This window comes from Neovison vison, chromosome 1 (assembly GCF_020171115.1).
Source record: "Neovison vison isolate M4711 chromosome 1, ASM_NN_V1, whole genome shotgun sequence".
NCBI classification, from domain to species: domain Eukaryota; kingdom Metazoa; phylum Chordata; class Mammalia; order Carnivora; family Mustelidae; genus Neogale; species Neogale vison.
This window is the reverse complement of record NC_058091.1, coordinates 271,141,219-271,163,773: the sequence shown is the minus strand read 5'-3', so window position 1 is coordinate 271,163,773 and position 22,555 is coordinate 271,141,219. Positions and strand designations below refer to the sequence as shown.

Below are 22,555 nucleotides of genomic sequence, written 5' to 3'. Positions count from 1 at the left end.
CCATGTGTTGTCTTGCTAAGTGTCCTCTTCCCCTGTCTTTTTCCTTGCAACTCATTATTTGGATAAAACTGGGTTGTGTATCTTGTCTAATTTCTCATGGGACACAGTGGTGGCATCTGACGTGTTCATCTGTATTCCAAATTTTGTGTAAACTGCTGATGCAGAGGCCTGATCAGATTCAGGTTTGGGGGGTTTTCCTCCCCTTTTTGTCAAGACTCCTTTATAGATAATGATATGTTCTCTCGGTGGCACAGAGCATTTCATTTGTTCCCTTGTGATGCAAGCTGCTGTCGATCACTGCCTGCTATTTCAGTAGGGACTGTGGAGTGGTGAAATTCTAATTCTATCGCTCTGTCTTCATTTGTTAGCCGGAATACCTTTTTAAGGAGGGACTTTGCCTCATCGGCTATTCAGTTACCAAGAGGTATGGTTTGTACAGAAAGGGTTGATAAAAGCCCGATCTTTCCCTTTGTTAACCAGTTGTCAGAATTATGAGTTGATCCCTAATAACTTTCAAGGGCTTGGGTTGGTTTGGTTGGTTTTTGTTTTGCTTTAGTGTCTTTTGGTAGCATCCCAAACCTGCGGATTCAGCCTTACTGCAGTCTCAGCCCGTTGCAGTTCCTGTGCTGAATCCAGTTTTCCCTCCGTGGCTAGCGGAGCCCCGCTTGATCTTGTACACTTCCTGCCTCAGATCTGGAATAGGCCATTTTTTCAAGGAGCCCTAGGTCCTCTCTTTTGGGGAAGTGGTGTTTATGTACCACACAGTCTGAGTTATAGGAATGTTTGTTGCTGCTTTGATTGGTCATTGTTTCTAGAGCTTTCTTTTTTAAAAAAAAAAAATACATCAGGAAATTACACTGATATTTTCTATTAAAGTTCAGGATTACACAGTCTTTACTTAATACCAATGGTCTTTTTTTTTTTTTTTTTAAGATTTTATTTATTTATTTGAGAGAGATAAAGTGAGAGAGAGCATGAGTGAGGAGAAGGCATGGGGGAGAAGCAGACTCCCCATGGAGCTGGGAGCCTGATGCGGGACTCGATCCTGGGATTCTGGGATCATGACCTGAGCTGAAGGCAGTCGCTTAACCGACTGAGCCACCCAGGCATCCAATACCAGTGATCTTTTATGTCTAATACTCCCTTCTCCTGTACCCCAAGTCCTCATTGCTGTTGACCTCAACGTAATTCCTCATTTGTTTTATTTGATAGTTTATATACCTTATTCTCGTAATAATACCTCTACTACTACTAAAAATGTGAGAGGTTTTTGCTACTTATACCTCAAATGACTGTATTCTCAAGTACTTGGAATAATCTTTGTGTAGTTTTGTCTCTAATTTGACATATATTTGTTTTGTTAGTTTCATCTTGCTCTCAAGTTTTAGGGATTGCTTTTTCCCCTCTAATTTCTAATTTGTTTTGCATTTAGGTAAAACATTTACATGGTTCTAAAGTTAACATGGTATCCTCCTAGAAGTCTGATTTAAAATTCTTTCACTTCTGCCTTCCTTTTATTCCCCAAAGGGAACTTGTTTTGAATCCTTCCATTAAAAAAAAAATTAGCAAATGCCACTCGGTGTATTTGTATCCTTCCCCTGTGTTAGTTGGGTGGCACCATGTAATGCATGCATTTCTTCACCTGTTCTTTTGCTTTCACTTAATACATTTGGGAGCTGACTGCATGGTAGTACATAAGAGAAGGATGTGCGTCATTCCTGCTTAGAGCTGCATATATATCTCGCTGTATTTTTGCCAGTATATCTTTGATGTAGATTTCTAGAAGTGAGAAGGCTGCGCTATGGGGAAAATTGCTGGGTTCCCTTTCCTCAGGGACTCCCGCCAGCAGTGTAGCAGAGCGCCTCTAGCTGTGGCCTCACCGACAGAGCGTATTGTCCTGTGTCGCACTGTGGAAATGTCTCCCATTTCCACTGCAAAAGATTCTTAAAGACAACTCTCCTCCCTTCTCCACTCTGACCCTTTTTCCTAGAGGTGAACACCCATAGGCGTTTACCTGTGAATCCTAGAAGAATGTGTATGTAGTTTGTTTGTATTTATTTAAAATTTCAAATACCAGTGGAATCTTAGACACATTGACCTAGGCCTGCTTTTTTATGGCTCTTTCCCCCTTAGCACCTATGAAGCTATTTTTTAACATGTGAGTCGTATAGCACTGAATGGGTGTGCCATATTTTATTTTAAGTTGTTGGTGTGGTGGCAAGTTGGGTAGTTCTAGTGTTTTCCATATTACAGACAATGTTGTGAATGGCTTTTTATCTTTATCTTTACACATAATGTAATCTGTCTATGGCCCTATTTCTCTGGGAGTAGATTGCTAGATATCGAATGGCAAGGTCATGGGGCAGGTGTGTTTTTCATGTTGGTCCCCTCTTATAAGTTTGAACATTTCGTAATCCGATGCCAGTTGTGGAAGATGGTGCCAGTTTTCTTATACCCCCGTCAGCACCAGACTCTTAACTGAGCTCGTGGGGCCCAGTCATCCATCTGCCAGCCGCCCAGACCTCATTCTGTCTGAGTCATTCCTCTTCTATCCTACAGGCCCTAAAGGACAGCAAGGTGGTGGAGATCGTTGATGAGAAAGTCCGCAGGAGGGAGGAACCAGAGAAATGGCCTCTTCCTGGTCCCCCAATAGTGGATTATTCCCAGACTGATTTCTCCCAGCTTCTCAACTGCCCCGAGTTTGTGCCCCGTCAGCATTACCAGAAGGAGACAGGTAGGTGCTGCTGGCCTGTGGGCGCCTTCCTGTTGTCCTTGTCCTTCAGCCAGCACTCCTCCTCAGAGCTGGTGTCAGGAGGACTGGAAGGTTGAGGACCTCACCTTTCCACCCTTCAGAGTCAGCGCCTGGTTCTCCCCGGGCCGTCACCCCAGTGCCAACCAAAACAGAGGAGGTCAGCAACCTAAAGACGCTGCCCAAGGGCCTCTCTGCCAGCCTGCCTGACCTGGATTCTGAGAACTGGATCGAAGTAAAGAAGAGGCCGCGGCCGTCCCCAGCACGGCCCAAGGTGGGTGGGGCTGGGCCTCAGAGGGGCTAAGCCCACAGGCTGGCTGGCTCTTGGCTGTGACGTGAGCCGAGGTCAGCAGTGACTGTGGGAAAGCTGCTGGGCTCGTGTCCCCTTCCAGTGAGGATCACCTCTCAGGACAGCCCCCACTGTGTGAGTTCCTGAGTGGCATTCTTCACAGGAGGAACTCCTATGGCCCCTGGCAGCAGTGTCCCTGGTTTCTTGTGTTTGACTCTTTGTTTTGCCCCATTGAAATCACTGGGGCTGCCGTAGTGCCCGAGCGTGTCTTCACTGTCCCCTATATAAGCCACTCAGGCTCTGTGAAGAGTGAAGGGAAAGAGCAGACACAGAGCCTGGATGTAGAGTTAGTCTAGACATGAACACAGGTTTCCTATCACTGATGGCTGTTGACCTTGGGAAGCTTGTTTAGTATCTCAAGTCTTCAGTGTTCCCATCTTCAGAGGAAAGAAAGAAGGGGTTAGACGGCTCTCGAAATTTTAAAGCAATACGCCAGCAGTACACTTTGAGTCCACTCTGAGAAGTGTTTCCATTTCAAACTAAAACTAGTGCCCCCTTTCCAGGAGCAAATGTGTGCTCCATCTGCCCCACTCCCCACCTTCTCTTGGGAGATCTCTTTGGTTTAGGGCTTGTGAGGAGGCCTCACAGATGACCTTGGACTGTGGGTCTCTGAAATGCTGTGTCCCCTTTTCCATTGTACCACTGAGACTGCCTCCCTCTTATTCATACCCCGACTTCCCTCTCTGTTCTGGCTGTGATCCTTCACACAGTGTCAGGGATCAGGCCAGAGTCACGAGGAAAACATTGGAGAGGGACCTTATGAGTTCCAGGCCTATAGGCTCTCAAGGTTTGGAAAGGCAGGCAGGCTTAGCCCCCATTCCACAATTAGAGCCCTGTTGTTCCCACCAGGCCTATCCTGAAGCTTAAGAGAGAGTAGGTTTGGAGTTTATATGGCAAGTTTTTTGCATAGGAGAGAATTGATCTTTTGGATAGAAATTGTGGGGTAGACAAATGCTTCTGCCCTGAGGTCTCAGATAAATTCATCCTAGCAACACTCTGAAATATTTTCTTTTTGCCAGAAGCAGCCTGTTTTCTCTTGCCTCTAGAACATGCTGTCCTTTCTGCCTCATACACTCTTTGTTCCTGCCTTCATCTGGCTTACTTATGTTCCTCCTTCTTCTGTCATTACATCTCCCAGGAAGCCTTCCCTGACTGTCCTCACTCCCACCTCTAGCTGGTTAAGTGCCGATCCCTGTGTAGTCCACAAATTCTGTTTTTACTCTTGACCAATACCACACTGCATTTGGCTGGCTGGTGGTTTGACTTTTCTCCCGCCAAACTGTGAGCTGCCTTAAGTTGAAGAATTGTGTCTTCTATAGGGCCTGGTATCAGTGGGTTCTTGTTAACTCATCAAAGAGTTGAGCATCTGGGGTAGTTAAGCGTCTGCCTTCAGCTCAGGTCCTGATCCCAGGGTCCTGGGATTGAGCCCTTCATCAGGCCCTTTGCTCAGTGGGGAACCTGCTTCTCCCTCTCCCACTCCCCCTGCTGTGTTCCCTCTCTCGCTGTCTCTCTCTCATTCTGTGTCAAATGGAAAAGAAAAAAAAAAAAAAGAGTTGAACGTCTGCTATTGCTAAGTCCCAGTCTGGGTACTAAGGATATGATGGAAAGCAAGGCAGCTGTGGTCCCTGTCCAATGAAGCTCTCCTTTTCTTGGAGAGATTTTGGATAGATGGAATGGATGGATCAACGGGTAGAATCGTGTGCCCACTCCCAGGCTAAGTAAATGAGAGCACAGGTGGCTGCAGGGCCTTGTCCCCTCACCGTTTGAGAATGACTGTGATGTCAGCTGGGAGAGCGGAAGCCTAGAGTCGTAGGCGACAGGCTGCAAGGCTGGCAGCTGTGTCTTGCTGGCATTGCCAGGGCCTCTCTCTCGGCGACAGCTACAGAGGCTAGTCCAAGACCCCCTGGTAATCTCACCCCGCACTCTTCATCTTCCCCATTTTAGAAGTCCGAGGAGCCCAGGTTCCTCCACCCGACCTCTCTGCCCCAGCAGCTGCCCTCTCAGCAGCTCTTGTCCAAGGAGCAGGAGGAGCAAGAGGAGCTCGATTTCCTGTTTGACGAGGAGATGGAGCAAATGGATGGGCGGAAGAACACCTTCACCGCCTGGTCTGATGAGGACTCTGACTATGAGATTGATGACCGGGATGTGAACAAGATCCTCATTGTCACCCAGACGCCGCCTTACATGCGTCGGCACCCTGGGGGGGACCGCACAGGCAACCATACCTCGCGTGCCAAGATGAGCGCGGAGCTGGCCAAGGTCATTAACGATGGGCTCTTCTACTACGAGCAGGACCTGTGGACCGAGAAGTTTGAGCCTGAGTATTCCCAGATCAAGGTGAGGCTTGGACACAGCAGTGGTGGTGGAGCCTGGGGTGTCTGTAATCTGCGGGAGTGAGGAAGGCTGATTCTCTGTGTGCCCTTGGGCACAGTCTCAGTATCCTTGTGTATGAAGAGAGGGTGGTAAGCGACACTTCGTGGGGGCATGAAGTGAGGAGAGATGGAGAGACACTTTGTAAGCTGTGTCACTGTGAGAGGCGATCACTGTGCTGCCTCAGCATCCATGTTCAGTGTCCTGACAGCCACACTTGTGGGGAAGAGAAGAACAGACTGGATTATTACTTCTCTTCTTAAAAATTTAGGCCTATATAAAAGTTTTCAGGAGCCTGTTTTGAGTATGGAAATTAGAGAAAAGACAGGTTTTAAAAAAAAAAAATCCCTGCTGACTGGAAACAGTCAAAACTTGCAGGTTTGTCCAGAGTAGCTGTGAGGTGAGCCTGTGCTGTAGTAAGCAGCAGGGAGTTTGGTGGAGGTGAGGAGACAGTGGCAAGAGGAGAGTCAGCGGCCTGTGCGGAGCTCCTCATCTAGCCTTGCTGTAAAGAGGGCTGGGCCAGCACTCAGCCCTTCTGGGTCGGCACGCTGGTGTCCAGGTAACTGGGGCTGGGGAATGGTGTGGGGCAGCTGAGAGCCTGGGGACCAGAATTCCACGTATGTGGACGTGGGAGCTGCCCCCTGCAACTTCCTGCACGTCTTGATTCCTAAACAGGCTGGGGCAGTCTTCTTACTAACACCGACACCCCACCCATTTTGTATCCTCCACAGCAAGAAGTCGAGAACTTCAAGAAAGTCAACATGATCAGCCGGGAGCAGTTTGATACACTAACCCCAGAGCCCCCTGTGGATCCCAACCAGGAGGTCCCTCCTGGGCCACCCCGCTTCCAACAAGGTGAGAGAGGGGTACCACCTGGCCTGGGTGGGAGAGTACAGCCGTCTGACGGGGGGCTTCCCAGGTGCAGTTAGTCACAGGCCCACCCCCGCTCACTGGCCCACTCTCTCTCTGCAGTCCCCACCGACGCCCTGGCCAACAAACTGTTTGGTGCTCCTGAGCCCTCCACCATTGCCCGTTCTCTACCAACCACTGTCCCAGAGTCGCCAAACTACCGCAATGCCAGGACCCCCCGCACTCCCCGGACACCACAGCTCAAAGACTCAAGTCAGACATCACGGTTTTACCCAGTAGTGAAAGAAGGACGCACGCTAGATGCCAAGGTGAGGGGCTCCTGCTGCGCGGCTAAGAGTCTTGGGCTCACTTGACCACATTCCATTGCTTTGCTGCGTTCCCTTGCCTGAGCCAGGAGACTGCCAAATCCCAGGCCTGCTCTGTGTTCTTAGGATGGTGGGCTGCCTCGGGATCGGGTGGCCACATCTGAGGAAGGCACTGGGTGTGAGAGTGGTGGCCCCGTGTCGCCATGATAAGGCACAAGGAGGATTGAGCAGCTGGCTCCCTGGGCTCCCAAACCTCAGTTTTCTCCCCTGTGGGATAGACGTGACCGGTCTCTGGCTCAGAGCTGTGGACCTCATGTGGGAGAGACTAGATACAGAAGTTCTTTGTAAATTGTGAAGAACTCACACACATGAAGGAATCTTAGTCCTACACATGCTTGGTGTTTCTCAGAGTTCTGTGAGTTAATGACATACTCTGGACTGACCTTTGCAGATGCCTCGAAAAAGGAAGACAAGACACAGCTCAAACCCGCCCTTGGAGAGTCACGTGGGCTGGGTGATGGATTCCCGAGAGCACAGGCCCCGGACGGCATCCATCAGGTGCTGGCGCAGTGGACAGGAGAGATGAGGCTGATGGCAGGGTGGGCGGGAAGGCCAGGCCGTGGATGGGACCAAGAAGAAGGAACCTCTTTGGTCTGTAAATTAAAGAAGGGGTCCTTACCTAATAAACCCAAAAATCTGAAGAAGTCTAGAGAAGTAAATCCAGGGCCTGGGAAAATTTTCCCAAAGGAGTGGTGTCACAGCCCCTCAGACCAGAGGCTCTCAGAGAATATCTGTGAATTGATTTTTGGAGGTAGATACCCGCTGCCTGCCTCAGGATAGCCAGGTCATTAAAGAAAAATACAGATTCCTGGGCCCCACTCTAGACCTACTGACTCAGCTTCTTGGGGGTAGGGTTCAGGTCGCCACCCCACCCCACCCCCAGGAAAATTGGCCCAGTTTTCCCTGTTCAAGAGCAGCATTTGGGAGCCACTGACTTGTGCACTCAACTCCCTGCACAGATGGCACAGACTGGGAATAGGTGTGGTTCCAAAGAAAAATACAGATGGATTACCCCGTAATAGTTCATCAAACAAAGTTAAATGTGAACCTGGGATAAATAAATGCTTGTAAGCTCAGGTTTGGGCCTTATGCCGATCTGGGACGTGAAACAGTCCATGGCCCAGGACAAGTCTCCCAGTCTGTGTGAGCCTCAGTGGCTGCTTTGTAAAACCCATCAAAGGTCGACTCGGAAGAGAGATCGGGCTGAAGGATGTTGGTTGGCCTGCCATAGTACTTAGGTCTCTTTGTTGCCCTTTGAGAGGCTAGATCTTGGCTGATGGACCAGAGGAGCCCCTCCTTACCTGATGGCCAGCTGCTCCAGGGAACCTGGTGACACTGTCTCTCTCCTGGCCTCTAGCTCCAGCCCCTCAGAAGGGACACCTGCAGTTGGCAGCTATGGCTGTACCCCACAGTCTCTGCCCAAGTTCCAGCACCCTTCCCATGAGCTGCTCAAGGAAAATGGCTTCACACAACACGTCTACCACAAGTATCGTAGGCGCTGCCTTAATGGTAAGTAGCACAGGGGCAGAGGGGCCTAGCCTCGGGGGCCAGAGTGTAAGGGCTGGTGGAGCAGGTGATTCCGCTTTCTTCTGACCTTAGAGCAAGAAAGATTGGAGTTAGACTCAGGCCACGTAGTTTTGGAATACAGAAAGCTAAAAGAATCTGATACTCAGAACATTTCTGTTCCTTGATCTTCCTCTATTGACAATAAAAAGGTATCAAAAGTTTACCTATTTCTGGCATGGCTGTTAAGTCAGCTCTTGTCCACTGTGGCCCACTGTTGATCATAAAAGGGTGTGCATGGGGCAGCATAGATTCTCTAGAACAGGGGCAGCTTAACCATGGCCTGTAGAACAAACCCAGCTAGCTGCCTATTTTTGTATGGCCCTTGAGCTTAGAACAGTTTTTACATTTTTGAGGGGTTATGAAGGAAAAAAGAGGAACCTACGACTGAGACCACATGAAGCCTATAAAGCTTAAAATATTTACTCTGGTCTTTTATAGAAAAAAGTTTGCTAACCCCTGCTTTTAGAAGATGGTGTAAGGAAAGACTGTCTAGATACTCCCATGTGTTTCCTTTTATCACACAGTGAGATCTCTTTTAACTGTAGATTGTCGGTTTGGCTGTAAAGATGCTCAGAAGCAATGTCAGTGCTCCTGCGGAATTGTACTTTTAATCCCCCCCCACACCCCTTCTCAGTTAGCAGCACATGGCTGCTTAGTGCTTCGCTCATCTGCCTTACTCCCCTGTGTATTTGGGTGTGTGGTAACTGCTTTTTTGAGATAGAATTCACATAATCCACAGTCGATCCATTTAAAGTGCGCGCTATCGTGCAGTGGCTTTTAGTATATTCCAGCATTGTGTGTCTGTCCCCGGCACCGATGTTGGAATATTTTCATTAGCATCGCGGAAGAGAACCTGTGCGCCTTACCAGTCACACTTCCCACCTCCTCCCCTGCAGCTCCTCCCAGGCCTGCACAACCTGCAGTCTTAAGGATTTGCCTGTTCTAGACTTTTCCCGTAAATAGAACCATCCCATCAGCGGTCCTTTGTGGCTGGCCTCTTCCCCGAGCTTGCTGTTCTCACACTCCATCTCTGTGGTAGCACGGTACCAGTACTTCACTCCTGTGCGAGGCCGGCTAGCACTTGAGTAGAGGGACATTTCACGTCACATTTGTCTCTCTGTCACCGATGGGCCTTTGGGTTTCCACTCCTGTCTCTGCTGAATAATGCCGCCATGAACATGTCCATTTTTCTGTGGGCGTAGGTTTTCATGTGCAGAGTCATGTGATAACTCTGTTGATTAACCTTCGGAGGAGTTGTGAGACTTTTTCCCAAAGAGGGGCCGCCATTTGTTGTTCCTGATAGAAAGCGTGAGGCTTCTGATGGCTTTGAGTCCCCCGAACACTTGTTGTCTGTCTTTCTGGTAGTGGCCATCCTAGTAGGTGTGAGGTGGTAAGTAATACCTCCTGGGGGTTTAGATTTGCGTCCCCCACCCCCACCCCATAGCTGTTCGTGCTGAACATTTTTTTCATGGGCTTATTGGCCGTTTGTATGTCTTTGGAGAAATGTCCATTCAGATCCTTTGCCTACTTTTTAACTAGATTATTTGTCTTTATTATTAAATTATAAGTTCTTTATATATTGTAGGTACAAGTCCCTTATCAGATTCATGATTTGCAAATACTGTTTTCCACTCTGTGGCTTGTTTTTTCACTTTGTTGATGGTGTCCTTTGAAGCACAGAGGTTTTTATTTTATATTATTTTTATTTTAAGGAAAACTTTTTTTTTTTTTTTTTTTTTTAGTAGTTTTAAGATTTTATTTATTTGTCAGAACAAGAGAGCGTGAGCACAAGCAGGGAAGGGAGTGGCAGGCAGAGGGAGAAGCAGGCTTAGGGAGCCCGATGTGGGACTTGATCCCACAACCCTGGGACGAAGACCTGAGCCGAAGGCAGATTTTTGATTGAGCCACTCAGGCGCCCGTGGTTTTTTTTAATGATACTAAATTTATCTCCTCTTTTGTTGTTTGTTCTGTGGTGTGTGTTTTTAATGTTACTCTTTTATAATTGTCAATATCTAGGATTCCTCAAATAATAATTGGTAATGAATAATTAATATAAGTTGTTAGATTACCAAATTATTTGTTGATGCTTTTCCTTGTTCAGCTACGCTTGAGAGCAGTCATATTTGAGGTGAAAAGCTAGACTGTGGTGACTTGGTTTAGAAACCGATGCCACCTGCTTCTGGGTGCCCCGCAGCAGGGCCTGACACAGGATCATGTTCAGTAACTGTCTCTTCAAACACCAGAAGGACAGGGATGAGCCAGGGAATTGGCGGGGTAGGGGGTATAGGAGAAAGGACCAAGTCCTTGAGCCCAAGAACGTTTGTCCCCTGAATCACAGGCAGTGTGGCCCTGACACGTCTTTCCTCCTTCCTCCCCCCTCAGAGCGGAAACGCTTGGGCATCGGCCAGTCTCAGGAGATGAACACTCTCTTCCGCTTCTGGTCCTTCTTCCTCCGAGATCACTTCAACAAGAAGATGTATGAGGAGTTCAAGCAGCTGGCTCTGGAGGATGCCAAAGAAGGCTACAGGTGAGCGGCATGTGGGGTGCAGGGTGGGGGCTGGCTGGTGCTTGTGTGGGGGGTGAGGGATCCCTGGTGGGTCTGCTTCCAGAACTGTAACCAAAAATCTCTGGTGTGTATCCCAAATATACTTCATAAAAGGATGATAATTTTTGAATGAGTAATAATGTTCACGTGGTTCAGCAGAGAGGTCAAAGATTGTATCATGAGCGGTCTCCTCAGCCACACCCTGCCTCCAGTTCCTTTCCCCACAGACAGTGAGCATGGTCAGAAGCCTGTGGGCTTTCCTAAAAATACTTTGCTTGAGTAAGCAAGGATATCCCCGTCGTCTCCCACTAGGTCCCTGTTATTTACCCAGAGATTAGTCTCTATTAGATACTATTTTGCAGTTTATTTTTTTGCACTTTTTTTTTTTAAAGATTTTATTTATTTACCTGACACAGAGAGAGAGAGATCACAAGTAGGCAGAGAGGCAGAGACAGAGAGAGGAGGGAAGCAGGCTCCACACTGAACAGAGAGCCTGATGTGGGGCTTGATCCCAGGACCCTGAGATCATGACCTGAGCCGAAGGCAAAGGCTTAACCCACTGAGCCACCCAGGCGCCCCGATTTTTTTTGCACTTTTTTAAGTAAAAAAAAATTTTTTTTAAGATTTTATTTATTTATTTATTTGTCAGAGATAGCACAAGCAGCATGAGTGTTCGGCAGAGGGAGAAGCAGGCCCCCCACTGAGCAGGGAGTCTAATGCGGGACTTGATCCCAGCACCCTGAGATCGTTACCTGAGCCGAAGGCAGGCACTTAACCAAATGGGCCACTTAGGCATTCCTAATACTGTATTTTAGAGATCATTCCATGTCCATATATAAATCACTTTCTTATTGCTTTTTATAGCCAGTATAGGCTTACGCGGTATGGATGTATCCCAGCTTATTTAACCAGTCTCCTGTTAATAGATACTTCGGTTGTTTTCAGTATTTTGCTATTAAGAAACAAATACCTGGAGCACCTATGTGGCTCAGTCAGGCATCTGCCTTCCTCTCGGGTTGTGATTGCAAGGTCCTGGGATTGATGCATAGGTCGGGCTTCCTGCTCCGTGGAGAGCCTGCATCTCCCTCTCCCTCTGCCTGCTGCTCCCCCTGCTTCCATGCTCGCACTCTCTGTCAAGAAGATAAAATCTTAAAAACAAAACCAAATAACTTTTAAAACCAAATAACTTGGGACACCTGGGTGGCTCAGTTGGTTGGACGACTGCCTTCGGCTCAGGTCATGATCCTGGATTCCCGGGATTGAGTCCCGCATCGGGCTCCCAGCTCCACAGGGAGTCTGCTTCTCTCTCTGACCTTCTCCTCGCTCATGCTCTCTCTCACTGTCTCTCTCTCAAATAAATAAAATATTAAAAAAAAAACAAAAATAACTTTTCTTTCCCCCATATAAAAGATTCTCTCTGTAAGCAATTTGAAAAGTATAGAAATTTTTTTTTTTTTTTTAAGATTTTATTTATTATTTGACAGAGACAGCGAGAGAGGGAACACAAGCAGGGAGAGTGGGAGAGGGAGAAGCAGGCTTCCAGCTGAGCAGGGAGGCTGATGCGGGGCTGGATCCCAGGACTCTGGGATCATGACCTGAGCCAAAGGCTGACACTTAACGACTAAGCCACCCAGGCGCCCCTCTGAAATGTTAAAGAAGCTGTGGGGAGAGAAACCCTTCAATCCAGAGATTACCAGTGTTAATGTCCTGCCATATTTAATGCATTTAGATCATCACATGAATGCCTATTGGTATCTTCTCTTTTTTTTTTAAGATTTTTATTTATTTATTTGACAGATCATAAGTAGGCAGAGAGGCAGGCAGAGAGGAGGAAGCAGGCTCCCTGACGAGCAGAGAGCCCGATGTGGGGCTCGATCCCAGGACCCTGAGATCATGACCTGAGCCAAAGGCAGAGGCTTTAACCCACTGAGCCACTCAGGCGCACTCCCTCAGGCTTTAACCCACTGAGCCACTCAGGCGCCTCTGTTGGTATCTTTATTATTTATCTGATGGAGAGAGAAACAGAGAAGGAGCACAAGCAGGGGGAGCAGCAGAGGGAGAGGGAGAAGCAGGTTCCCTGCTGAGCAGAGAGCCTGATGCAGGGCTCAATCCCAGGACCCTGGCATCAGGACCTGAGCTGAAGGCAGACATTTAATAGCTGAGCCACCCAGGCGCCCCTCCTGTTTGTGTCTTATCATTTATAAACATTGCTTTTTTCCATGTCATTAAAATATTTAACTTTCTTGTCTTACAGAAATTCTTGCATGCTTTTTGTTGAAAGTTTAGAAAATATAGATAAGATCATTTGAAAATCCCAACTCCCAGAGATAACCAGTGTTAATATATTTAAGTATGTGCCCTTCCAGGGGGTGCCTGGATGACTCAGTGGATTAAGCCTCTGTCTTTGGCTCAGGTCATGATCTCAGGGTCCTGGGATCAAGCCCCACATTGGGTTCTCTACTGCAGGGAGCCTGCTTCCCTCTCCGTATCTGCCTGCCTCTCTCCCTACTTGTGATCTCTCTCTCTGTCAAATAAATAAAATCTTAAAAAAAAAAGTATGTGCCCTTCCAGACTTTGCATACCTGTGTAGATGTGAAAATTACATATTTGTTTATAAAGTGGGCTCATTATCACATAACATTTTGAAACACAATTTTTCCACTTGATCATCTATCATAAGCATCTCAGTATTCCTTGGTATAGATTTAAGTTAAAGTTTTTTTTAAAGTTTTTATTTATTTATTTAACAGACAGAGATCACAAGTAGGCACAGAGGCAGGCTGAGAGAGAGGGGGAAGCAGCCTTCCTGCTGAGCAGAGAGCCCGATGCGGGGCTTGATCCCAGGATCCTGAGATCATGACCTGAGATGAAGGCAGAGGCTTGAACCCCACAAGCCACCCAGGCGCCCCTTAAGTTGTAATTTTTTGGAAAGATTTATTTATTTGAGTGAGAGTGAGCGAGTTAGCACTGAATGCAAGCACACAAGGTGGTGAGGGGCAGAAGGAAAGAAAAGAGAGAGAGACTCCCAATCATACTCTGTGCTAAGCATGGAGCCCAACATGGGGCTCGATCTCACAACCCTAAGATCACTATCTGAGCTGAAATCAAAAGTCGGACATTCAACTGACTGCACCATGTGGGTACCTCGGGTTATAATTCCTAACAATTTATATTCTGTTGTACAGATTTACCATGATTTTTCTTAAGTGCTTTTCTAAGATATTTAAATTTTAATAATGTTATGATTAATTTTATATATCTGTCAAATACAAAAATGTATTTTTTGTCATTTCCCTGGCATACTGTTCGTAGAAGTAAAATTTTTATTTTTTTAAAAGATTTCATTTATTTGCGAGAGAGAGAGAGAGAGAACAAGCACAAGTTGGGGAGTGTGCAGAGAGGGAGAAGCAGGCTTCCTGCTGAGCGGGGAGCTCAACACGGGACTCAATTCCAGGACCCCGAGATCACAGCCTGAGCCAAAGGCAAGCTTAACCAACTGAGCCACCCAGGTGCCCTAGAAGTAAAGTTTCTGAAGTCAGATAAGCAAACTTACTAACTACCATGGCCACATGACTTTGTAGAGAACTCGTCCCAAGGGCTGGCAGACTTTTTCTGTACAAGGACATATGAGAAATATTTCAGGCTTTGCCAGACGTTGGAGGGGGAGCTGTCTGTCACAAGTACTCAGCTCTGCTCCTCTGGCACAAAGAAGCCAGTGATGTTCATGAACAAATGAGTGTGGGCAGGGGCCATTGTTCATTTTTCTGGAGTTTGCTGGCCCTGGCAAACCATAAACTGCTAGACCCGACTTAGACTAGCATTAAATATTAGTCTTCTTGAAGATTAGTTAGCATTTTCTTGAAAATCCTTATGCTTAAATGGTTTCCTAGTTCATTTGTGATGCAGGTACATTTCCCTGTTGTACAAATACAGAAACCGTGTCCCAATTTTACTGGCTTGTGTTCTACAGATATGGTTTGGAGTGCCTTTTTCGATACTACAGTTATGGCCTGGAAAAGAAGTTCCGGCTGGATATCTTCAAGGATTTTCAGGAGGAAACGGTGAAGGACTATGAAGCTGGTGAGAGCTGGAGTTGGAGCTCTGCAAGGCCTGGTCATCCAGGCCTTCTTTCCCTTCTCCCTCCCTGGGTCAACCCAGGTCACATCCCACCTCCTGGTTCCCTGAGCCTCTTTATTCTCAACTCCTCACCAGCCTGGCTTCTCTCTGACTCTGCCTCTTCTTTCCTGTAGGCCAACTCTATGGACTGGAGAAGTTCTGGGCCTTCTTGAAATACTCCAAAGCCAAAAATTTGGACATTGACCCCAAACTTCAAGAATACCTCGGCAAATTCCGACGTCTGGAAGACTTCCGAGTGGATGTGAGTGAAAGTCTCTCCTTTTTCTGACCCCTGTCCTGGAAAGAAAACTGGACCAGAGATCAGGATACCTGGGTTCTTGTCCCAGCTGTGCCACTGGCTTAGGGACTCTTACAGGTCTTCAGCTGTAAAATAGAGGGTGAGAAGTGGACTCTGACCCCTAATTGGAGGGGTTTTTATGGTTGCTCCTCCCTCCCTCCCATGTTCTAGTAGCTAAATATCCTAATGCCCTCTCCCTTTTATCTCCTACCCCTCCTTACTGGTGAGCCCTGGTCACCCATAACTAGTTGACTGGGGTGAGTACTCAAGTAAATGTCGTTTTTTCTGGAAGACGCCAGTTCCAGCCCTAGAAGTTTATAAATTCTGTTTAACACCCCACCACCACAGCCACGCTCTGTTCCTCTCAGAGCAGTGACTCAATGGTGACATCCAGTGGTGGTTCAGAGTTACTGCTGCTAGACATATCCAGGGAAGCACTAGAGTGATGAATGTCTCTGTGTTACATGTGCTTCAGGGAGTCCAGAAATGAAACTTTTTCTTTCACAGAGTTTGTAATATATTAGAGGTATGCTAATCATCTTATTCCCTTTGGAGCCTTTTAGCAAAAAGATAAATATAAGTAAGTAACAATAGTACTCCTCAAATGTATTAAAAAACTGTCATTGATTGTGTGATTACCATGTGCCAGGCACTGTGCTGGGCACTTTATATTGAGCTCCTTTAACCTTTATAATGTGGTGAAGGAGGCAGGGTTTATTGTTACTGTTGCTGAACCAGTGGGTAAATGGGAGCCCATGACCACCCAGTGAGATGGTGGCAGTGCTGCTCAGCCCTCCCAGTGTAAAGAGGAATCTGTTGTCTTCCATCCTTGAGCACCTCCTCGTTTGGGGGCTAGAGGGAGGCACATGTGCAGAGAAGCCTTGTAGTAGGAAAACCTTTGGAGGTGGGGACAAGAAGGGCTGAGCTTTGACACCCGGAAATGGAAGGGCATGTCGTCGAGGTCACCTTTGGTAGCCATGAGTTCAGACTGGATCATGGTCTGACTCTTAGGTCAGTGTCCTCTTTTTTTTTTTTAAAAGACTTTATTTATTTATTTGACAGACAGAGATCACAAGTAGGCAGAGAGGCAGGCAGAGAGAGAGAGGGGGAAGCAGGCTTCCTGCTGAGCAGAGAACCCGATGCGGGCCTCAATCCCAGGACCCTGGGATCATGACCCAAGCTGAAAGCAGAGGCTTTAACCCACTGAGCCATCCAGGCGCCCCAGGTCAGTGTCCTCTTTGGAGCTTCATAGGAGATGAGGCAATCCCCAGGAGTATCCGGGCCTTCTGAGCTGAGACGTCCCGGGGTATGCAGGCCACGTTCCACGCATCGTCATCCGAGCAGCAGTCCCTTCTCAGAAGGGGAGCAGAAACTTGCGTAGGTGAAGGCCTGGGCTTCGGAAATAGATGGGTCTAGTCCACATTTTGTCTTTACCGGTTACAATCTATGGGACCCTGGGCAAATTATTTTTTTTGTGCTTTACTTTGGAGATGATCATGTCTCCATCAAAGGGTAGTGTAGACCCCATGAGTGAATATGCAGAAAACAGCATGGGGCTTGGCATCTTGGCACAGATATGTGCTTTGTAAAACAGGTAATTGGTTTTTAAGGTTACACCTGTTACCTACATTTAGAGGTAAGAAGGTAAGTCTCTAGAGAGGCCTGGCAAGGAAGGGGGTCTGGGTCGTGGCTGCTAATGACCGTGATCCCCTCCTCTGTTACAGCCCCCCATGGGTGAGGAGGGCAACCACAAGCGACACCCAGTGGCGGCAGGAGGTGGCAGCGGCGAGGGCAGGAAGCGATGCCCCTCCCAGTCTTCCAGCAGGCCCGCCACCATGATCAGCCAACCCCCTACACCACCCACTGGCCAGCCCGTCCGGGAAGATGCCAAATGGACGAGCCAGCACTCGGACACACAGACTTTGGGAAAGTGAAAAGCCCATTAGCCCTGGGGTTTGGGGGGTGGGGACGGGGTGGGCAAGAGTCCATGGGGGTGCCCAGTCCCAGGAGAGGGGACAGAGAAGGGACAGGCCTCAAGTCATTAGAATGGGCCTTCGTGCTGAGTAGCAACGTGTACACCATTTGGGCTATCAGAGGTACCCCTGGGCAGGAGCCTCCACACACCCTCTTCCCCTTCCTCTCTCCATGACTCTTCTTCACATCCTAGCTTCTTCTAAGGGGGGGAGGGAAAGGGGGGAGATTTTTTTTATATATATATATATATATATATCAAGTTTTAAATTATTGATAGTTCGTCTGGATTACCAAAATCACTCTGTAGCCCTGCCCGCGGCTGGTAGGCCGCCACCCTGGTTCCCAGCCACAGCCTCCTGCTCCCCCTCAAGCCAACTATGCAGCCCACAAGAAGGCCCTGTGGGCCCCATTGCCCAGCACTGTCCCATGGAAGGCTCTGGCAGCGTCCCTGGGCCCCAAGCATCAGCCCCCTGATCATCTGGGGCTTGTCATCACCATGTTCTCCCCCTGCTGTCCCCACCATGCCCTTCTGCCATCTTCTGGGAGAAGGAAACCAAAGGATCTAGAAGTGGGGGCAGGGGAAGGTTTCATCCTCTCCCCACCCCCCTCTCCCCATACCCCTTAGTCCCCAGCCCAGAGAGACGCTGCTCATACCAGAAAAGACTATTGAAAGATGATTTATTTTATTTTTCTCTGACCTTTCCATCCTTGGAAAAATGGAAAAAAAAAAAAAAAAAAAAGACAAAATCGACCATAAAAGACCAAAAAAATAAATCAGAAAACCCCCACCTAATCCACAGAAAGTGATGTCTTTCCCCTACCTTTGGATTTTGTTTTTTGTTTTGTTTTGTTCTTGGAAATAATATTTTTTTAAAAGTTGCCTTATTGTGGAGCGGGAATCTGAAATACCCAAATGCCTGTTTTCCTCGGTGGAGTCAACTCGAAGAGCTCACACCTTCTCTGGATGTGCCTGGGCTGGATTGGCTAGAATCTTCCTCTGGACTGAGTTGCATGTACAGTGCCTCCTGCCTGTAGGCAAGAGAGTTGGGGGCAGCTCACATAGAGCCGTCCCTGAAATACCCCTGCTGTTGCATCGTTTGAAGCTGACGTCCTGTGTCTGTACACTGCTGCCACTGTCGTGTCCTCGCTCTGCTTGCTGTTGCTTCATGACAGGCCCCGTCCTGCCGTGACACCCTTCATCCTACCCTGGGAACCCCAAGGCCAGGTTGGCTTCAAACTGTTGAAGAAGAGCATCGGCCTGGATCTGGGACACACTTGGCCTCAGCTTGACCGTCTCCCCCCACCTCCAAGGGGAAAGGTGAATGCCTGGCAGCCGAGGCTGGGGAACGTGTTGCTTGGAAAGCTCTGAGACCTCAAGGAGGCTTTGTCTCCTAACAGGCGGAGAAGGATGCCATTTGCCTCCCTTGGGTCTGGTGGGGTCTCCCCATCTTGCATCCCCCCCTCTGCAAGCCATCTCTGCCCACCCTCCCAATTGACCCTGCCTGGGAATGAGGGATGAGGAGGATTTGAGGGCTGGGGGGAATCCTGCCAGTTGGAGAAGCCCCGCGGCAGGAAGGTATATGTGGACATAGAGTATACCTGACTTCTCTTCTCCAGCCACTGACTGCTGGGGTCGGGCTGAGCGACAGTGGCATGGTTGGAGTCCGCTGGCACCCGAAACTAGGGAGGGTGACGAAGGACTAACCCACACAGATTGAGCTGTGTGTCGGGTGCGGGCGTGACGATATGTTCCCCGGAGTGGGGACCGGGCAGCACGGAGAAGTTGATAGTAGTGTTGCTCCATTGCTGACACTTCCTTGGCCCTCTTTTTAACTGTTTCTTCTGTTGGGCCCAAAGATCAGGAGCAGGAGACAGTATCCCAGACTGGCAAGGGCTTGTCCTCTGTTACGGGCACCTCACTGCTTTCGGCCTGTACCCTTCCCCATCTCTGTGCTCCCAGTGGTTAGTATGTGGGAAGCCCACCTCAGTTCCTGTGACCTGGTTTGTCTCGAAAGTCAAGGATGAGTGTCTGGTCTTTGCTCTGTAAGTGGGATCTGAGGCCTTCCCTGCTGTTTGGTGCCTGCCCTGCGTTGTACCAGATGCTGGACTCCTGCATCCCTTCTTCCCTTTTTACCCCCTTTCTTTGGGTCGCTCAGCCCTGTACTGTATCCAGCACCATAGAACCTCAGTGTTTGTCCTCTGCTGGGTTTGGGGGCGCAAGGAAGCCTTGGGGGTGTGAGGAAAGGCTTTTCTTACCTAGAGTTTACTCCCAGGCCAGGGGGCTGCCATCCCCTCCCTGATCCTCCCACAGACACCCCAGAGAGAGGAAGCCCCTTTGGGGTGGGGAGGTGAGGACTTCATCTCATCACAGGCTGAGGATGGGGGGAGGGGCTTTTTCTTTTTCTTTTTTTGTAACATGTTAGGAGTTAATGTTGCAAAGAGTAGTTTACATCTTCACTTTCTGAAGACACTTGAATTTAGGACCGATATATCTGTGACAGGCATGCCGGGAGCGGCCGGAGCCATCAGGGGCTTGCCGCTTCACACCCACCACCCTCCCGTGGGGGTCCCAAGACCTGAGACACAAAGCAGCCTGCCCAAACCCTTCCACTCATCCTGTACCCCTCCACGAGTGGTCCACGCCAGTATGACCTCTGGGCATCAAACATCACAAGGTCTGAGTGCCTCAGCCCTGCTAAGGGGCAGGGTTCTCTTGCCCTCTTCTGAACCTGGTGGCAGACTCACTTCCAGCAGAGTGGCTGCCTGGCCCTGCCCCAGCCTGGACCCCTGGGGCTCAGGCCCAGGTGCTGAGCCCCCATGTCAAAGTTGTTACGTTTTTGTTTTGTTCCATTGTAGCTCATTTTTCCCCCTTTCCTGATGATTGATTTTACAAAAGAAAGTAAACTGCTCAGCAGGCCCTGGAAGTGGGGAGCAGGGGCAAGGAAGACGACTAGACAAGGGGCAAGGGCGGGTGGGCGTGGGTTTTGGTTTTGTTTTTGCCAAAAAGCCTGAGTACAGCGGTGTGGATGATCTGGTGCCCTCGTGAGTGGGACCCAAAGTATGTCCTGTGTGGAAGGGCCCCTGGATTTGCCCCAGCCCCTGCCCTCTCCTTCAGCCATGTCGATGGCAGAGGCAGAGAAGATCAGAACTTCTAGCCCGTTTCTCACTGGCGAGGAAAACTTGTCATCTGGCTTTGCGGAGAAGGTTCCACCTTACGCTCATAGTACATTATCTTTACCATGTGCTAGGATATCACATTTAAAAGGACAAAAAAAATGTAAAATACTTGAATGAGCTTGTATTATAACATTAATATTATTGAGAGCATCTGCTTTCCAGGCTGAAGTGATTCATTCATTATTCTAGTCCTGCTTTAGTCCTTTGTAATTTGTGGTAATTATGCTTTTCTTTTTAATACAAAAAAATGTATAAAAATAAAAACTTGAAAAGGCAAAACATTGGCTGGTCTCCCATCTGGGGTACAGCTCTTGAGGGATGGAGCCTCAGATCCAGGGAGTCCTGCAGTTGGAATGTGCAATGTGCGATGAAAGCTTTTGCAGGACTCTGCTGTCGGGCTTGTGAGGAGTCTGCCTAGGGAGCAGACTCCCAGAGCTGCTGCTGAAGTCGTCCTCAGTGGTTTTTGAGGGCGCCTGCCAGCCTTGAGTTCATGGCCACCTTGGGTCTCAGGTGAGACGTGGCAGCGGTAGTCGGTGCCACAGAATGGAGAGCTGCCAGGCAGCAGCTCTGGGGGTTCTGCCCCCCTTGCATGGCTCCCGGGATTTCTGTCCTCTGGCTGTGGTTTGGCATCTTGTAAGGAGACAGCCAGCAGGGTTGCTGGGATGCCTCATGGACAGCCAGCACCACCCCTCACTGAAGACTTCCCCTGCTAGGTTGTAGAAGACTAATGGGTCAGTGCTCTGTGGCTTTAGGGAAATCCAGGCCAACCCGCGAGCCTGGAGGGTTGAAGCTGGAGTGATGACTATAGCCCACCCCACCCCACCCATGACCGGCCCCTGGGCTCTCAGTGGCTTTTCCCTGACCTGTGAGGCCAGGCCCTGGCAGAAGAAACATTTGGAATGCCAGTCTGGCCTAGATACAGAATCATAAAACTGGAAGTGAGGCATGACCTTCCCTACCCATTAATCCGAGACTCTCATGCCTAGCACTGGAGCATCCCAGCAGAAGTGTTTTTCCAAAGAATTCCGCCATTATTTCCGTGGGCGGGTGCTTTAGGACCACTGCTTGCCTCTGTGGGCTGAAGGAGAGTCGAGGTAGCAACCGGGGCTTCTGTAGGCGGATCTGGGGACAGGCAGACACCCTACTTCCACAGCCTGGTAAGGATGCTCAGAGCGGCCACTGATGGTTTACTTGCACGGCTGTGGCTCCCAGATGCCACGTGATTAGGAGTGTCCGGACTAGTCAGAAAACATGGAAGCGCCTACTGGAATTAAGAGATAAGTTTATTTCCCATGCCTTCCACTTTCACCCTCACAAGGTCTGTTGGGAATTTGGTGACGTCTGCCTTTTTGTAAGTCTCAACTTGGTCACCAACCTCCGGGCCATTCTGTTTGCTGAAGAAGAGAACGGGCCCAGGCCCCTCTTTCAGAGCCCAGCCACCTGGCTGCCAAAAGGTATGAGAGACTGTCAGCCTCTTGACCCTCTACAGTACCTCAAAGTCTAAAGCCCTCACAGGAAGAAAGGCATCTATTCCTCCTCCTCCACATTCCTCATTCCCTACCCTATTAAGTATACTGAAGATGGGCTGTTTCCTAAGTGTTTACTTGTAAGAATAAGTTGTGCGTGCGGGCTAGCAGCTGCGGCAGCTCAGACCATGGGTGCACCAGAAGCTAGACTTAAGCTCAGGGCATGGGTTTGTGGGGATGGGGCCAGGCCCACCAAAGTCAGACTAGGGGATGGGGTGGGTGGGGTTTTGAAGGCCAAGGAGGACACTGGTAAGTGCCCAGTTGGTGTACTGGGCAGGTCTGGAGTTGTAGGGCTGATAGGAAGGAAGGAGTCTTAGATCTGCCTGGAGACTTGGCTCTATCTAGTATTAAGGTGGTTAATAAAACAACGGATGGTTTTCTTGACAGCTGAAAGTCCAAAGAACAAGAGTTTAGTAACTGATAATGGTGGTCTTCAGATTGTCCTTGGGAGCTGCAGGGTTCCTGACAATGTCTGGCTGCTGAGGGAAGGCCAGGCCGGGGACTGCTGCAGCCCACGCAGGTCTTTGGTTTTGTTTCAGATAATAAGGTTCCTGACAAAGTTTCTTTAGAAATAAATGGTGTTGAGACAACTGGTTAATCATCTGGGGGAAGGAAAAGGGTTTTGCCCTTTGGTCAGCCATGTTTTTCTT

At 48.8% G+C, this 22,555-nt stretch overlaps 1 protein-coding gene across 3 annotated transcripts in view; it reads left to right on the top strand.

Annotated features, from left to right (window-relative positions):
* Window positions 1–20,658, top strand: part of LARP1 (La ribonucleoprotein 1, translational regulator) — a 59,142-nt gene extending 38,484 nt beyond the window's left edge. For all 3 annotated transcript variants that reach the window (XM_044230843.1, XM_044230834.1, XM_044230825.1), the window contains exons 9-19: window positions 2,560–2,734; window positions 2,854–3,023; window positions 5,043–5,435; window positions 6,200–6,323; window positions 6,441–6,646; window positions 7,095–7,201; window positions 8,061–8,212; window positions 10,652–10,796; window positions 14,785–14,894; window positions 15,065–15,192; window positions 16,953–20,658. In XM_044230843.1, the coding sequence (XP_044086778.1) occupies window positions 2,560–2,734; window positions 2,854–3,023; window positions 5,043–5,435; window positions 6,200–6,323; window positions 6,441–6,646; window positions 7,095–7,201; window positions 8,061–8,212; window positions 10,652–10,796; window positions 14,785–14,894; window positions 15,065–15,192; window positions 16,953–17,162 (1,920 nt within the window). In that variant the 3' untranslated portion in view covers window positions 17,163–20,658. The remainder of the gene's footprint in view (window positions 1–2,559; window positions 2,735–2,853; window positions 3,024–5,042; window positions 5,436–6,199; window positions 6,324–6,440; window positions 6,647–7,094; window positions 7,202–8,060; window positions 8,213–10,651; window positions 10,797–14,784; window positions 14,895–15,064; window positions 15,193–16,952) is intronic.
* Window positions 20,659–22,555: the final 1,897 nt, after the last annotated feature.